Source organism: Gossypium hirsutum, chromosome A06 (assembly GCF_007990345.1).
Source record: "Gossypium hirsutum isolate 1008001.06 chromosome A06, Gossypium_hirsutum_v2.1, whole genome shotgun sequence".
Classification (NCBI taxonomy): Eukaryota; Viridiplantae; Streptophyta; class Magnoliopsida; order Malvales; family Malvaceae; genus Gossypium; species Gossypium hirsutum.
The window spans coordinates 80,759,638-80,776,794 of record NC_053429.1 but is presented as its reverse complement, the minus strand read 5'-3'; the positions used below and the strand labels follow the sequence as shown (position 1 = coordinate 80,776,794).

General features: G+C 32.1%; 1 protein-coding gene and 1 long non-coding RNA gene across 2 annotated transcripts; one reads left to right on the top strand and one right to left on the bottom strand.

Annotated features, from left to right (window-relative positions):
• Positions 1 to 521: 521 nt before the first annotated feature.
• On the bottom strand, positions 522 to 4,120 carry LOC107955769 (receptor-like kinase TMK4). The gene is made up of 6 exons (XM_041115422.1): positions 3,751 to 4,120; positions 3,158 to 3,687; positions 1,492 to 1,702; positions 1,154 to 1,223; positions 896 to 953; positions 522 to 812 (listed from the first exon to the last, which is right to left on the bottom strand). Exons 1-6 carry the CDS (start codon positions 4,118 to 4,120, stop codon positions 522 to 524), a joined length of 1,530 nt encoding a protein of 509 aa, XP_040971356.1.
• Positions 4,121 to 6,243: 2,123 nt separating this feature from the next.
• Positions 6,244 to 7,175, top strand: LOC107956455 (uncharacterized). Its single transcript, XR_001700108.2, has 2 exons — positions 6,244 to 6,386; positions 6,821 to 7,175. It is a non-coding gene; the product is annotated as an uncharacterized lncRNA (long non-coding RNA).
• Positions 7,176 to 17,157: the final 9,982 nt, after the last annotated feature.

The following is a 17,157-nucleotide window of genomic DNA, read 5'->3' as shown; positions in this document are numbered from 1 at the left end:
AACACTATAAATATTTGAAAATGTTCCAATAGAAAGTAACTCTCAAAACCATTTCAAGGAAAAATCTCGATGAATATTGAAGTCGATTTTAAAACCAAGTATTATCGATGCACATTTAGCCATCCCTGATCAAAACTTGAAGACCATTGGTTTAAGCTCTTTCCCATCCAATCATATTAACACATCGAGATAAAGCTCATTTTTTTTAAGATAAAGTCTTTGACAAGCCTTGAACCAATCCTTATCAACCTCTGGATAAGTTTTAAAATAATTTAAAGAAAAGTCACTCTCGGACCCATTTTCAAGGTAAAATCTTGACGGCAAGGGATCAAATTTATCTAAAATTAAGTTTTGATAACCTTTTAATCGAAGCTTGCTGAAGAAAAGAATAAAAAAATTTATTCAAGAAACTTATAAAGATTGTAATTTTTATAGTTTGGTAAAAAAATAAAATAAAAAATAGTTGTCTCCAATTTTTCTAGACACGTTTTCAACTTAAAAATAGCTTATACAACATGATTTTAGAAAATATTGTCAATGGTTAAAATTATTTCACTTGTTTGTAATTGTGAGTGATCCACCACAATTTTCTCATCAAAGAAAGGTGGTTGTTTTGGTGTAGGAAGATTTTCTATCTCGCTGTTAAGCATGGAAGCCACAACCATCATAGTTGGTCTATCTTTCACAAAGTTTTGCACACATAACAATCCCACATGAGAGCATCTTAATATTTCCCTGTGACAACTTGGATCTGATGAGATCATTGGATCTATTAATTCCGAAATGTTGCCTTCGCTCCATAACTTCCATGCCTGAAAAAGCACAAATGTTAATGCATTGGAATCTAGAGATTTTATTACTAATTTGAACAATTTTAATAATAGATAATACTTACGTATCCCACAAGGCTTGGTGAATGCTCATCATCTTCGAAACTCAAGTTTCTTCTTCCACTAACAATCTCCAATGTCAATACCCCAAACTAAAAACATTTGATTTTTCTGAAAATTGTCCTTTCATTGCATACTCAGGAGACATATAGCCACTGCATTTAATTCATCAATGTAAATAAAACCATTTTAGCCAATGTGATATATGCATATATTATATATTTAAATATTAGAGTTCAATAGAAAAATGAAAGATAACTTACTATGTTCCGAAAACCCGCCTAGTATTTCCTTGGCTCTCATTTCCACAAAATATCTTTGCTATACCAAAATCTGAAATTTTTGGATTTAGTTCAGCATCTAATAAAATATTACTTGCTTTTAGATTTCTATGAACAATTCGCAATCTTGAGTCCCTATGAAGATAGAGAAGTCCTCAACTAATTCCTTCTATAATATTGAAACGTTTTTTTCCAATCAAGAAGTTTTTGTTTTTCTGCATCTAAATATATTTTTAAAAAGTAATCAATTAGTGTTAGCTAGATTTTCTTTAGGTCTAATAATAATATTTTCCATAAGTAATAAAGAAAATGTATCTAACCGAAGAGGAAAACATCCAAGCTCTTGTTCGGCATGTATTCATAGACTAACATCTTTTCTTCCCCATCAACACAACAACCAAGAAGCCTTACAAGATTTCGATGTTGGAGTCTTGAAATCACCATTGCCTCATTCCTAAATTCTTCTAGCCCCTGCCTTGAAGCTCTAGAAAGTCTTTTCACTGCTATTTCCTGCCTGTCTTGGAGCTTCCCCTACAATATTCAAATATCATTTTAGAATCTAGAATTTAAACCATATAGGTTGGTTAATAACTTAATCTTATTGATACCCAATTGAAAATATGAAGAAGTCATTTAAAGGTAGCATGTTACCTTGTATACTAGTCCAAAACCTCCTTTTCCAAGCATATTTGTTGGATGAAAATTATTTGTTGCAGTGGCTAGCTACCCAAAATCTAATAGTTGAAGCTCTTGTAATTTGACTCCATTTTGGGATTTCTCCAGCATATTGTGAGAAAATAGCTCTAAACATGATTCATCTTTAGTAAACTCATCTTCACTTATTTTCCTTGCTCAAATAAAAATTAAGCTATAAATATATATTTTTTGTTATTAAACATGTATATTTTTAGACTTTATTAGTAAATTGGTTCAACTATAATTAAATTTTCATATTTGTAGTTAATTTATATTTGTTTTTTAAAACAATCAATTTTTTCTTATTTTATTTAAAAAATATACCATATTCAATAAAAGTGTGTAACACATTACGTTCTTATTGGTTAGTATTTTATTTTTTAATTTCAATAGCTTACATATCAATTCTTACCTTAAAAAGAAACCTTTTTTTTTTGAATTGGGATATATTTTAAGGGAAAATTTGTAAATAAAATCCTTTTTATCAAGGATAAGACAGGGATTATCCAAGTTTGAACTCAATACCATGTCCACAAAGACTTAAGACAAATCACTTATCACTACATCAGTGAGTAGTTAATGTTGTTATAAATGTATGAATATAATGTGTCAATATTTCTTGATATTGATATCATCATACCTATAGTAGTAATTATCCTCCTTCAAACGAAAATACAGAAGATGAGACCCACAATTGTTCCCACAACTATTCCTGCTATAATGCCTCTTTTTTGCCCTGTAAGTTGAAACATGGTATAAATATTGTAAGCTAAGATCGCTAGCTAGGTAAAGTAAAAAGAAGTTCCTATATGGAAACTAGAGAAGCATGACTACCCTCCTGTTGTCAGAGGATAAGGGCAATCACAATCGACCATGCACGAAAGGGCTTGAATAAAATCATATGTTCACTACAAATCGAAGTAGACAAGGTGTCATACCCTCTGGAGGGAAATTAGATGTGTTGCCTGTTGTCGTACTAGGAATTAGCAAGTCATTTCTGCTAGTTATTAGTTTCACTGACGGTGCAAAAGTAGGGATAATCCCAGATAGATTGTTATTGGAAACATCCAGGACTTCAAGGTTAGGTAACTTCACCAAGCTCTTAGGGATAGGACCCGTCAAGTTATTGTCATTTAGATTGAGATACCGTAACGCAGTTAGATAAGCAAATGATGGGGAAATTATTCCTTGCAATCGTTGCTTCTAAAGATCGATTACTGTAATATTTTTCTCTAAGTCGCATGTCACAAATGACCAACTTTTACATGCATCATTTCCTTCCCAAGCTACGGATAACTCATAAGGATACATCCAAGCGCTCGCAATCTCAAGCAATATTGTAACTTGACTATCACACGAGCCTGCTGTGTTTGTGCAGAAATTATTATTGTCGACACTGGCAAACTTATGAAGGAACATATAAATTGGGAAAGGGCCCTGCAACTTGTTGTCATCGAAGAAGATGACTACTAAACTAGGATGAGAAGCTAGAGATCGGGGGAAAACTCCTGTGAGATTATTGTTACGCAAGTCTAATAATTCCAAACTTTTGCAATTAGATAAATCCAGGATGGGGCCTGTAAATTGATTGAATCCTAGGTTAACACCGTACAAAGAAGTCATGCTTGACAATAGATCAATGGTTCCTGTCAGCCCTACCTGCTGATTTTGGAGCTGCAAATCTTTAATCTGGGATCTCGAAAAGGAGGGTGGCAAAGATCCAGTCAGGTTATTGTCATGAAGGCTCAGATTTGTTAAAGCTAGAGAACAGAAAATGTCTAGAATAGAACCTCCCAAATTTGTATTATAAGCAGAGAATGCTGTAAGATTGCCCAACTTGGTTAATTCAAGGGGTATCATCTAGGTACTGAGAAAGGGATTACCACCAAGCATCAAGAGCTGCAAACTGCTAGACAGTCCTTGAAAAAATCCTGGCGGGATTCTTGTGAAGTTGTTGATATTTAGGTAAAGTCTCTTCAAGAAAGGGAGTTTGTTTAAAGAAGGAAGAGAACCAGTTAACTTATTCTTTGAAAGATCAAGGACTTGAAGGAAAGGGAAATGAGGGAATTGGGATGGCAAAGAACCACTGAGAGTCCCGGCTTGGAGGTCAATCTCTAGAACGTGCTTGGAACTATCGCATTTGACATAAGTCCATTCACAATAAGAAGAAGATGAATTGGTGGACCAAGTCCACGGCAAAAGGATTAAGAGCCGCAGCAAGCTTGGCCATGGAAGTGGAGTCAGCGTCGTCATCATCATCATTGGCACTCATGGAGTTAAACAAAAGGAGAGAAATCACTAGGAAGAGGAGGGATGAACATGAGAATTTTATGAAACCCATGATGACGATGAAATTGGATTTCAGAACCTCCCAAATGAGTTTTGTATTTATATACAGTAACTGTCGACACCATTTTTAAATCGAGTTTTGGAAAATGGGAATCGATTTAAAAAAACGAAAATGAGAGTCGCCACCAATCTTTTTAGGTGTGATTGGATCACCTTTAAAACATTTTGTTTTAAAATCATTAGTTCTGGTCCACGAAATAAAAGAACGGGTTCGGGAGTCGGTTATGTACGAGGAAGGATTAGCACCCTCGTAACTCCCAAAAAATTGGTACCTAATTGATTATCAAATGTCTTTAATGTCAGAAATTTAAAGAAATTTAAGATGTAATCCTCTTTAAAATACTTTGATTCTGAAAATTTGGGTTCACTGGTATCAAAACATTGACACTAAGTTAACCTTTTGGAAATCCCTACCTCTAAACGTCAAATCGCCACATCCAATAAGTTAGGGCACAGCGCTTTGAAATTCCAAGACAGTTGCTTGTATTTTGAAAATCTTAAAAACTTAGAAGTGTACTTGACTATTCGAACTCAACGAGAAAAGTTGCAACCCAATAAGTTAGGGCACTACTTTTCTCGAAGCTTCCAAACACCGAGCATTGCCTTTTTATTTTTATTTTGAAAAGTTAAAAGTCTCATTTTTTAAATCAATGCATGAAGGTACATATTAATATAACATATGAGATAACATGTTACAATGATAGGAAAGTAAGAGCATAACGGCATAAATATCATACACTAATCAACATATATAAGAAATAAAACATGACAATTTTTAAATAAGAAAAATATACATAAAATGGAATACATATTAAAGAAGAAATAGGTAAAATCCCTAAACATATAATTCAACATATATTTAATCACATAAATGATGCATGATATACAATATATCAATGTCCATAAAAAATAATATGCATTTGAAAATAAAAGATAAAAGTCTAAGATATTACATAACATATAACATAACAAAAATACATTAATACTAAAGTAAAAATAAATATTGTATAATATAATATAAACAAATAATAAAATGTGATATTTAATAATATAATAAAAATAATTATAAGAATAATAATTACATAACAAAATAAAAGATATTGGTTTAGTAAAATAATGTATAGAATATGAAATATGTAAAAGTATTTATGTTTATAATGAAATAATTATAATATATATAAATATAAGTTTAAAATGAATAATAAATAATGAAATCTACGTATTATACAAATTATAATATTATAATATCTTCAAAAAGTGTAATAATAGAATATAAATAAAATAATTATTAACATATAAATAAAAAATAAATATATAATACAAGTTTAAAACCTTTAATGATAATAATATATAGATAAAAATAGATAATAATATAAAAATGACATAATAATATATAATATAATTATAATTTATAATATAAAAGTATATATATATAAATAATATATAATATATAATTAACAAATATATAATATAATAATATATAAATAATAATGTAAAATAATAATAATTTATGAAAAATAATACATTATAAATAATAATAATATAAATAATATATAATAAAATAATTATATAACATAAAAAATAAGGTTAAAAAAATAAAACAAATAACAATGTAAAAAATATATATAATAATAATGATAAATATATAGGGTTTGATTTGAAATTCAATAAAATTACAGGGCGAATTTAAAAGAAATAACATTGGATTAAGGTCCTAATTGAAATGCACGAAAAACGAAAAGGACTCATTTGGCAAAATACCCTATTCCCAAAACGTCAGCGCTTTAATTCTGTGTTTAAAAAAAGGTCAGGGATCATATTGAAATCAAAATAAAAATAATGGGCAAAAATTAAAAATTGCAATAAACTTAATTTGACAGATAAAAAGACGAAAGGACTAAAGGGACAATTATCCCATTTTCTTAAAACACGCGGACCTTCCGGGTCGGATCGGGTCGGATCTTGGGCCCTATATAAGTTAACTTTTGATTTTAAAATTCATTTCTAACACCCTTTTTTTTTAAAAAACAAAAAAAAACTCTGAAACCCCCTCTCCGTCCTCTGGCCTGAGTTTCAACAACGGCCGATGACCACCGTTCACGCGCCTCACGCGCCATCATACACGGTGGTCGAAGGTTCTAAATTTCTCCCCTTTCCAGGCAAATCATAGGTATAATTTCTCCTCTTTATTTTTAAAAGTATTTTCCTGTATTACAACTTAAAATTGAACTGTTTTCTCTTTGCTTTTTTTTTTAAAAAAAATCTATTTCTGGATATTTTGTTGTATTAAAAATACATGTATGTAAATAATAAAAAAGAAAGAAAATGATAGAGAATAAAAATAGTAAAACCTTTGAATCTGTTGTTTTCGTATTTAACCTCTGTATTTTTTATTGCTTATTTGTGTGTATTTTTCAGAACGTAACTTTTACAAGTGAAAGGAAAGGCTTTATAGCCTTGGTCCCTTACATATTCTGGGAAAGAAATCTAAGATTTCTTTCCATTTTATGTCTTCTATATCTTTGACTGATATATTGTGATTTTCTTGCCATTTCTGCTTTGCTTTTTTTTCGCGTATCTGCTATTTGTTTCCTTTTCTTATAGGTATCATCGAGGAATCCGGCAGTGACCGTGTTGGTGTGGATTCGCGCGCTAATCACGAAGGCAGAGTCACAGCGTTGATGGAGGGCAGCTGAAACAACGGGAGTTGAAGAGGCGCAACCCTTAGGCTGATTACGGCGCGAACCCTAGCTAGGGTTTCTCTGCTGCTGAAAATAAGTTAGGCTAATTGGGCCAATTAAATATTGGGCTAGTTTAGTATATCTGGGGTAGGGTATAGTTGGGTATGGTTGTTTGGGTCAAGGGTGTAAACGGGCTTAGTTGAATTGTTTCAGTTTTGGGCCTACGGTTTGGGCTTTGTAACATGGACTGTTTAAATAAACAAACATTTATTTATTTATTTTTTATGCTTCTGTTTTTGTTTTAAGGCCCGGTCAAATTTGGGCTATTACAATAACTATTATTTTTTTTCAAGGATTTTAATCTTATAATCTCAATGTTAGGAACTTGGAAATATTTCAAGAAATGGTATAGTGCCAAATGATTTAATCTCACCTTGTTAATTTGACAAGAAGAAATGTCCCTTTCTTCTTATTTTCTTTCAGCCGACTGAGATGAAGGATTGATTAATGACACTTATTCATGATCATAAATCCGGCTAGCTTTGTTTTTCTGGGCCAAATTGGCAATTAGCCAAAAATTATGAAACTAGAAAGATCTTAACTGTAATTTTATTACAGCAATGTCATAGATATTCAACCTCTTACTCGTAGTCTCCCATTCTTAATTTTATAAGATATATTAAAGATAAATTATAATTATAATTATAATATATATTTAGAAAAATTATTTGATATGAAACTTTTTAGATTTCATAATAAAGTTGAGAGTGTGATAAGTGTCACATTTATTTTTATAATTAATTTTTTATTACTTTATTACAATCTATAATATACTGATTAAACCATCAACTCACTTGTGCAGTCTAAGATATCTTATTGAATGTGTATCAAATAATTTTTCATATATATATATTTGAAAGAAAAAAAAGCTTTAAGTCATGAATAACAAAAAAATGATTGTTGATTTATTATTTAAAAAATTGTTAAGATCAATAAATGTTGAGTGCAATAGTAAATACATTGTAATCCTGAATATGATATTGTTAAAAAGGATAGACACAAACAATAAAAAGTTTAGATTTCATAGGCAATAAAATGGTATAAAAGAATACATTCGTTATAAAAAAAAGAATGTGTTGAAAATATTGATTTACTCAATTTAATCAGAGCTCAGCTAACCTACACAATTTGATACATTTTAGATAATTAAATTAAATAATTAAAATTACAATTAATTTTTTATATAAATAATAAAAGTTTAAATTTAAAATAATTTTAATTTTTTAGTACTAAAAGCATTGGTAGTTAAATTAAATTAAAGTAGATAAAGCTAACTTTTAAGTACAAATTATTTCAATGTAGGATTTCTGAATGGTGACTAACGTGCAATTGAAATTGTATTTTGAAGCCCAACCAAGTATTGTGCTTTTATAAGTAGGCTTTGTAACACCCTTAACTCCTTCCCATTGCCGGAATAGGATACAAAATGTTACCAGTCTAGTTGGAACAATTTATAACGATTTACATTCAATAATCAATCAAATTCCATAATTACATGTAATTTTTAGTATGAAAGAGAACATTTAGTTTCGGATCTTAAATTGAGTTTTCAAAGCTTTAGAATTAAGTTACGAACATTCAGGGACCAAATCGAAACAAATCAGAACATTTAAGAAAACTTTGAAAATTTCAAAACAGGGGTCACACGGCTTTGTGACACAGCTCAGGCAGTGTGGTGCAAGGCACAACTGTGTAGCCAATCGTGTACTAGGTCGTCTACCTTTCGAAACACTGTCACATGGCCATATGCTAGCCCGTGTTCAATTCGATGTTGAGTCACACTACCGTGCTGCAGGCCGTGTGTCAGCTTGTGTAAAAATTGCACCTATTTTGTTTTGAAACACGTTCTGGGCACATGCTCGTGTGGATTGCCCATATGCCTCACATGGCTGTATGACAGGCCGTGTATGCCCAAAAATGACCAAGTTCAAGTTCAAATTTCACCCATTTGCTTAGGTACCAAAACACACCCAAATACACAATTTTATAAGCCAAAGACCATCTTTATATACACTCAAACATGTATAAGAAAACCAACCTAAATGCCTAACCAATGTGTCATCATTGACACCACAATACATTCCAAAACAATTCACCTCCAAATTTGCAAACACTTTTCACAATATATATACACCAAACCTTCATATCATTGACTACCACACTTCAATGTAATGTTATTGTAATTCATTTAAATAAGCCAATTCAACTTAAGCACAACATGCATACTTCCTTAAGTTATTCATCACAACAACACAATTTAAGGATTTATCTTACACAACTAAGTACTAGTACATCATATTTCAAAAGGAGTCCCATTACATGCCATATAAACCAACAAAAATTAAAGTCTACCAAGATCCCCGAATAATGTGATTTCCATGTTGATCCAACCTTTGGAGCCCACAAAAATGTAATATACAAAATAAACCAACAACATGTAATCTTATGTAAAGCTTAGTAAGTTCGTTTCAATAAACATTAAATTGATTCCTCAACAATCACTACTTCTATTAAATAAATATTATTTGTAGTATTATTTCAATATTCATTTCCAAACATCAATAAAAATGATCTCATTCAGTAAAATCAGTGGGTAACTTTCGTTTGCGCAATACTCAGTATAATCAGAGAACTTTTGCTCGATTGAACATTCAGTGTGTTCAGTAGATTTTGCTGGATTGAGCAACATTCAGTATATTCAGTAGAATTTGATCAATTGAGCAACATTTGATATATTTGGTAGGTTTTGCTCGATTGAGCAACACTTAGTGTGTTTAGTAGATTTTGCTCGATTGAGCGACATTTAGTATATTCAGTAGATTTTGCTCGATTGAGCAACATTCAATATATTCAGTATTTCATTTTCATTACAATATTAAATAAACATTCAAAATAACATTTGATAAGATTATATTAACATAGAATATATATAAGAATCATTAGTAGTATAAGTAAGTATACAAACCTATAGGACTGATTTGTAGAATTGCCTAAGTACAGGGACTACTCTGTAATTTACCATTTTTCGTGATCGTCCACACATTCTGGATCTAACACAATAGTTTCACTCAATTAACCAATTCAATAGTAAAAATTTATAACTTAATACTATTAATTCCTTTTTTGAAAATTTACAAAATTACCCACAGCTTTTCACTTTTACTCAATTTAGTCCCTAAGCCCTAATCATGTAAATTTACCATTTTTCCTTAAACCCAATTTCAACCAAACATTCTATGGACTTCTAGCAGTCCTTATTTACTATTATTTCATACTAAATACAAACAATTTTATCATTTTATCAATTTAGACCATAAACATTAAAATCACTAAAAATCACTTTACAAAATAGTCCACCCAAACAATAAAGTTTCATATTCCATCATAAAATTCAATAAATAACTCAACTCATCAATGACAACATTTATAACATTTAACAGTTTCACAAATTAGTCCTCAGAATAGCTAGATTAAGCTAATACATGTTCAAAAACATATAAATTACTAAAAATGGGCATTAAAACACTTACCAATGTTTTCTTGGCTATGTTGTAACATCCAGTTTTGACCCTAGTTGAAATAGTGGTTTCAGGACCACATATTTGAGTTAGAAAATATTTTAATATTATTTTTTGTTAGAAAATATTTTAATATTATTTTTCATGCCTATGTTAAGTTAATTGACATGTGTGAAAGTCTTGTATGAAAATTTAACTATTTGTGTGCTTAATTTGCAAAAAGGACCTAATCGCGTAAAAGGTAAAAGCTGTGTGCTAGTTGTTAGAGTGCTTAATTGAATTGGCTTTCTAAAGAAAAGGTCCTTATGTGATTATTTGACCATTGGAAGTTTGAATGGACATAAAAGGGCATGTGTTAGGTGAATTTATAATGATTTAATAAAGGTTATAATGGTCAAATATTTAATAAATTAATATATGTTATAACATAACATGAAAATAGGCATTATATGCTTTGTTTGTGCCAAAAATTAAAGAACAAAAAGAAAAGATAAAAAGTTCCAGGGTTCGACTAGTTGGAAGCTTGATTTAAGGTTTGTTTTTGATAATTTCTACGTTTTTATGATCGTTGTTAAGTGCTCTAGCTAGCCCATGCTTAAATTCATGAAATTGTTGATGATTTGGAAATGTGCCATGGATGAATTCATGAACTTGATGATGTTATATGTTGTAATATGAAAGATTGATGTTGGGTTTACATGTGTTGTCTTTGAATTTTTGATGAAATTGAGTAATTTGGGCTAGATGGTAAAAATGTTTTTTTTTGAGGGACTAAAATGTGAAATAAATGAAATGTGTGGACTTGTATGGGAGCCATGAAAATTTGGCTAAGCCTGTGTGTAAACCAATTTTATGTATTTTGTGAATTCGTGAAATAGAGACTAAAGTGTCGAAATGTGAAAATGTGAGGACTAGTTTGTAAAATGCCTCAAATATGTGTTTACGGATTGAATTGAATTAATTGGTGAATAAAAGGGTTAATTTTGAAAACATATAGATCAAGAAAGGAGGAATTCAGACTTCGATCGAGGAAAGTTGAAGGTTATCGAGTAGATAGTCCAAGTCGAAAAATTTCGAGTACGAGGTAAGTTCGTACTTAAAATACGATGTTAAGTAAGTTTTGATGCCTTTGTTATACATGGGTTATATATAATTGAATTGGATAATATGGTGATGAATCGGAAGCTTTGGCACTAAGTGTGCGATTTAAACTAACTTTGGCACTAAGTGTGCGAATTAACTAGCTTCGGCTACTTGAGGCACTAAGTGTGCTATACCAACTTAAACTCAGTTATTTGAGATGGCACTAAGTGTGCGAAAATATTTAGCTTCGGCTAATCTTATAGCACTAAGTGTGCAGATGACTAAAATACAAATAAGTTATGGAAAGTCTTATAACATTTAAAAAAAAAAAGGTAAGTACGAAAGGGAACAAGTACAAAAAGATTCAGGTATGTATAATACCTAAGTGGTAGATGAAGTTATGTATGTGAATTTCACTAAATTGATATGGTTTTACGATTGAAATTGTGCAAATACTCATATGTTGTTATTTTATGTTCATATACTATTGATGATTTGAGTACGAGCTTACTAAGCTTTTGAAAGCTTACTTTGTGTGTGTATTTGAATTGTTTTGTAGATATCGAAGCTACCAAGATCGGGGATCATCAAGGATCGTCGCCACACTATCAAACCTCATTTTGGTATTTTTGGAAATGTATATATTTGAAGTATGGCATGTATAGGCTAGTAGTTGTGGAGTATGTTTTGTGATGTATATATTTAGCCATGTGATTTGGCTAATTTGTATTTGAACTTATGGTTGTGAAAGGCCTATGATATGTGATTTTAATTTGCAATTGTGGCATGTTTTAATTGGATAATGGAGAAGGTAAGTTTGGTGAGTTCATGATATAATAATGAATTATGTTTTTGATATAATATTACATTATGTCTAAGTATAAATTGTTAAGGTTTATAAGTATGTAATTGGTTTATAATATTATAGTATGAATAATATGTGTTTTAGCATGAGAAAATGGTTGATTGAGTTGTTCATATATGCTTGATTCCTTGTTTGTAGGTTGACCCATAATGGGGTGGCAAGTTGGCTTAAACCAAGCCTGCATTATGCCACACAGCCATAACACACGGGAGTGTCTGTTGGCCGTGGACTTAAGTCAGTAGCTAGTTAAGAACCACACGGCCATAACACACGGGCGTGTCTGTTGGCCGTGGGTGAAAGTCAGTATGTATGCTCTGTTTTGGCACGGCTAGATTACGTGGGTGTGTTTGGTGCCCGTGTATGGCACATGGCCTGGTTACACGGGCATGTGACCTTAACAGAATAGAAAAATTTTCTAAGTGTTGAAATTGTGAATGTGTTCGGTTTAGTCTCGACCTCTTACTAATGCATGTTTAAGGTCTCGTTGACATATGAAAGGGAATTTATGTCAATGTTTGACTATGATGCTATGATGTTTGTGAAATGAATGCGAAGTGTTCTGATATGTCTGGTAATGCCTTGTTACCCTAGTCCAACGATGGATACGGGTTAGTGGTGTTACATTTTATTGGTATCAGAGCTATAGTTTAGTCGGTTCTAGGACTACCATAGCGTATGTGAGTCTAGCTATACATGCCATATATCTAAAACTACAATAGTATGACGAATCCTGACTTTGAAATGTGCTTTGTATAGCAATGAATCCTGATAGAGCTATAGCTGACGATATTGAAATCAATGCACCTGCTCCCGCGCAATGGACAGTGAAAATTGATTCTCGACCGGCTACGAATAACCATGATGGTGAGGCTAAGCAAGCCTTCTATCAGATGATGAATGATTGGTTCACTCAGTATATTAGAACCAATCCGGCTGTACAACAACCTCCACCCCTGATTGATCCTCCTCAAACTCCTGTTATGTCACGAGTAAATCTAGTACAGTTGAGTAAACCACCAGTTAACAAGATTAGAAAATATGGAGCTGAAGAATTCCGAGCTACAACAAATGATGATGTAGGAAAAGCTGAGTTTTGGTTAGAGAACACAATAAGAGTGTTTGATGAGTTATCTTTAAGTCTAGAAGAATGTATAAAATGTTTCATTTCACTGTTGAGAGACACGTAATATCATTGTTGGAAAAATTTGATGTCTGTAGTTCCAAATGAACGAGTTACGTGGGATTTCTTTCAAGTTGAATTTCGAAAGAAATATATCAGCCAAAGATTTATTGATCAGAAACAAAAAGAGTTTCTTGACCTTAAACAAGGCTATATGTGTGACAGCCCTAATGTGACCCTAGTCAGAAAGTGGTTTCGGGATCACAAAACCGAGTCGTAAAAATAATTAATTGTTATATTCTATGCTTATTATGTGTGTACATGCATATGTCGACGTTTCATTCCCTAATTTTGCCAATTGCATGAGAAATTATTAAATAGGGATCAATATGAGACATGGCGAAATATGATAGACTAATTTTAAATGGTTTATTAGCGCGTGTCAACACAAGGGTGGACTTGCATGTCAAATTGCCCAATTTTCTTTATAGTGGCCGGCCAAGATGGGTGTTGATGGGCAAATATATATGTTTAATTAGTTATTAAAATAAGAAATGGCATTATGTGAGAAAAAATAATATTAGTGAAATAAAGTAAAGAAAACAAAGAGGAAGGAAGGCTCATCTTTCATCTCCTTCATTGCCGAAATTGAGAAAGGAAAGATTGAAAAAAAGAAACCAAGGCATTCGGCCATGGCTAGTTCAAAGGAAAGGTATGCATTGTGATTTTATTCTAATTGATGTTGAGATTAAGTTGATAAGTGTATAGTCTAGTTAACCCATAGCTAAATTCATGAATTCATTGTTGGGAGATAAGAATATGTATGGGTATATATGCACTTTGGAAAGGAGATTTTTGGGTGTTATTTGAGTTCTCTTTATGTATGTATGTGCATGAGTATTCGGTCATGTTATAGATTCATGTTGAAAAATGTTAATGCTATATGTGTCATATAAATGTACTTGTGAATGAACTTGAGAATATCTAAATTATAGGTTGGAGGTGCCGAATGTAGTGTTGGATGAGTTTTTAAAGAATAAAAATTTAGGTGACTAGAGGTTAATGACATTCGGCCAAAGGCTTGTGTGCTAGCAAAATCGGTATAAATGTTGTTCGATGTGTTGAATTGAGTAAGTTAGATGTTGGAACACTTAAGGATTTGGCATCTCTATGACATTAGATATAAATGTATGAAAGGCTAAGTTTAAGTAGTAAGGCCGAATAGGTTATAGATAAGGCACTTGTGAGTCTTTGGCCAAGCAATTTGCAAATTAGATTAGGGTTCTTGTGACATTTAATGTTGAGTTTAATTTGGTATATTCGGCCATCTAATTAAGTATATAGGTGATGTTGAATTTAATCTTGCACATTCGGCTATATGGGTGTACACAATTGTGATACTATCCTTGATTGGATTATCGACAATAGGGTGATAGTATATGGTTGTTAACCAAATAGTTCAAAAGCATGGGGTTGAAAGATAAGAATTGGCCATGTGTCTCCTATGCTATGAAATCATTAATATTTTGATATAAATATTTAGCAAGACGGTTAAACTAGTTAATTTATCGATTTAGCTCAAGAAGTTAAAGGTGGAGAGGCAAGCAAGGGAAAAGGAAAGAACATCGAGTAGCTGAGTTGGAATCGTTTTCCCCAACATAAGGTAAGTCACCAAGCATATAATTTGTATTGATCTAAATAGACATAATGTCTATGTAATTATGCCGAATGGAATGATAAATTTATATACATGTATGCATGTGGTGATGAAAGTGTTGAATGAAAAGAAAAGAGGTGAGATGTATTGAGTTGTTGATTTCGGCACTAAGTGTGTGGGTATAAACATTTATGATCATGAGATTGGCACTAAGTGTGCGAGTTTAAATTGTACAGCACTAAGTGTGCGAGTTTGATTATATAGCACTAAGTGTGCGAGTTGATTATATAGCACTGAGTGTGCGGACTTAATATATATTTTTGAATCACTATGGACACTAAGTGTGCGACATTATTGAGTTGATCACGGACAGCGGATCGGGTAAGTACCTTGAGTTCATGGCTAATAGGCGCTATGTTTATATTTGGAGTTGAGCTTGGTAAGTTTGAACCTATGTGACAATTATAATTGAAGTCACGTACATAAGATTTATCGTGGAATAGGTGAAAGGTCGTTTAGTTGTATGATTGTAACAAAAATAAAATGATGTATGAAAATGCCTCAAATATCCTATTGATTAGTATATGGAATGTGAATGCATGACTTGGTATGAGATTGAACCGATAGGTCTAAGGAACTATGGTATGGTTCGGTATGGATGGAGTAACTAGCCTCGTTCCATTTTGTTTCCTCTTGTGATAATGTTATTAATGGATGGTAGTGCATTGCTTATGACTTACTGAGTGATATACTCACTCGGTGTTTCCTTGTCACCTATTTTAGGTTTCTTGGACTCGTCTCTTTTTGCGTGATCGGGCCGTCATCGAAGTCATCACAGTAGCTAGCAAGTTTTGGTACTTTCTCCTTAGTCTGTTTAGGAGAACATTTCGGCATGTATAGGCTATTATGTTGTGTTTGAACTTTGGTATGTAAACTTTCAGCCATGCAAAAATGACATAAATGTTAATTTGGACTTTGGGTCCTATGATACTTAGTTATAAAACGTAGTAAATGGGTTTTATAATGTGGTCATGACTGATATTGGGCCAATTCGGTTTTGGTTGAATAATAGTTGAGGCCTAATCGATTTTTATGCCATATGTCATGGTTGATTAATTTTGGTGTTAAAATTCATGATATGGCAATAGTGTAATAGGGAGATGTTTGTCAATGATTAGCCTTTGGCATGGCTAGTCATGATCATAATTTGTGATATGCATGATGAATTATTAGTTAGATCAAGGAGATATCACGAAATAGGCATAGTTGCTTTAGTAACAGATGCTGGCAGCAGCAGTGATGTGAGATTGAAAAATCAAAAAAAATGGTAGGAATGGAATTAAGTAATGAATAAATTATGTAATCGAAGCTCGATGAGTCTATTTTCATATGGAAGAAACGAAACGACCATATGAGCTGTATGTTAGGAGATAATTAAACCCTTGTGAAACAGGACCAGAGCGATTTCTGGATCCCCTGTTCCGACTTTAGAGATTCACCATAAATCAATCAGAGACAATTAGAAGTCATGCCTTATATTTATAGATTCCCTTTTGAGTCTAGTTTCATTAGAAACAAATGGCATAAGTATTGAAGCTCTGTAAAGGGAGATATCTAAGTCGTAATGCACAAAGGTCAGAGTAGTCGAACCCAGGAACAGGGACGACTTTAACTAATAAACTGTACCAATTGGCCTGACCAAAAATTCTACAAAAATTCTACCATATAGATATATGAGTCTAGTTCCGGGGAAAATTTACGGAACTGGATTTCGAGTTTCAGAACTCAAGATATGATTTTTAAAGAGACTAGTATGCAGATTGGCAGCTTGTCTAGGAAATTTTTAATAAGTGGTTTGAAGTCTGTTAACACCTCGTGTTCGACTCCGGCGACGGTCTCGGGTTCAGGGTGTTACAATATGTCTGTTACAGAATACAAGCGAGAATTTGTAAAGTTG

Bases quoted from the DNA above. Each gene is read 5' to 3' on its own strand.
- LOC107955769 (XM_041115422.1), bottom strand. From the start codon at position 4,120: ATGACGACGCTGACTCCACTTCCATGGCCAAGCTTGCTGCGGCTCTTA. The intron at 1,703-3,157 runs GTAGCTTGGGAA...TGAATATTGTAG, and splicing joins TGTATCCTTATGAGTTATCC to GGGAAGCTCCAAGACAGGCA. The intron at 1,224-1,491 runs GTTAGATACATT...CAAAAATTTCAG, and splicing joins CTTGGATGTTTTCCTCTTCG to ATTTTGGTATAGCAAAGATA.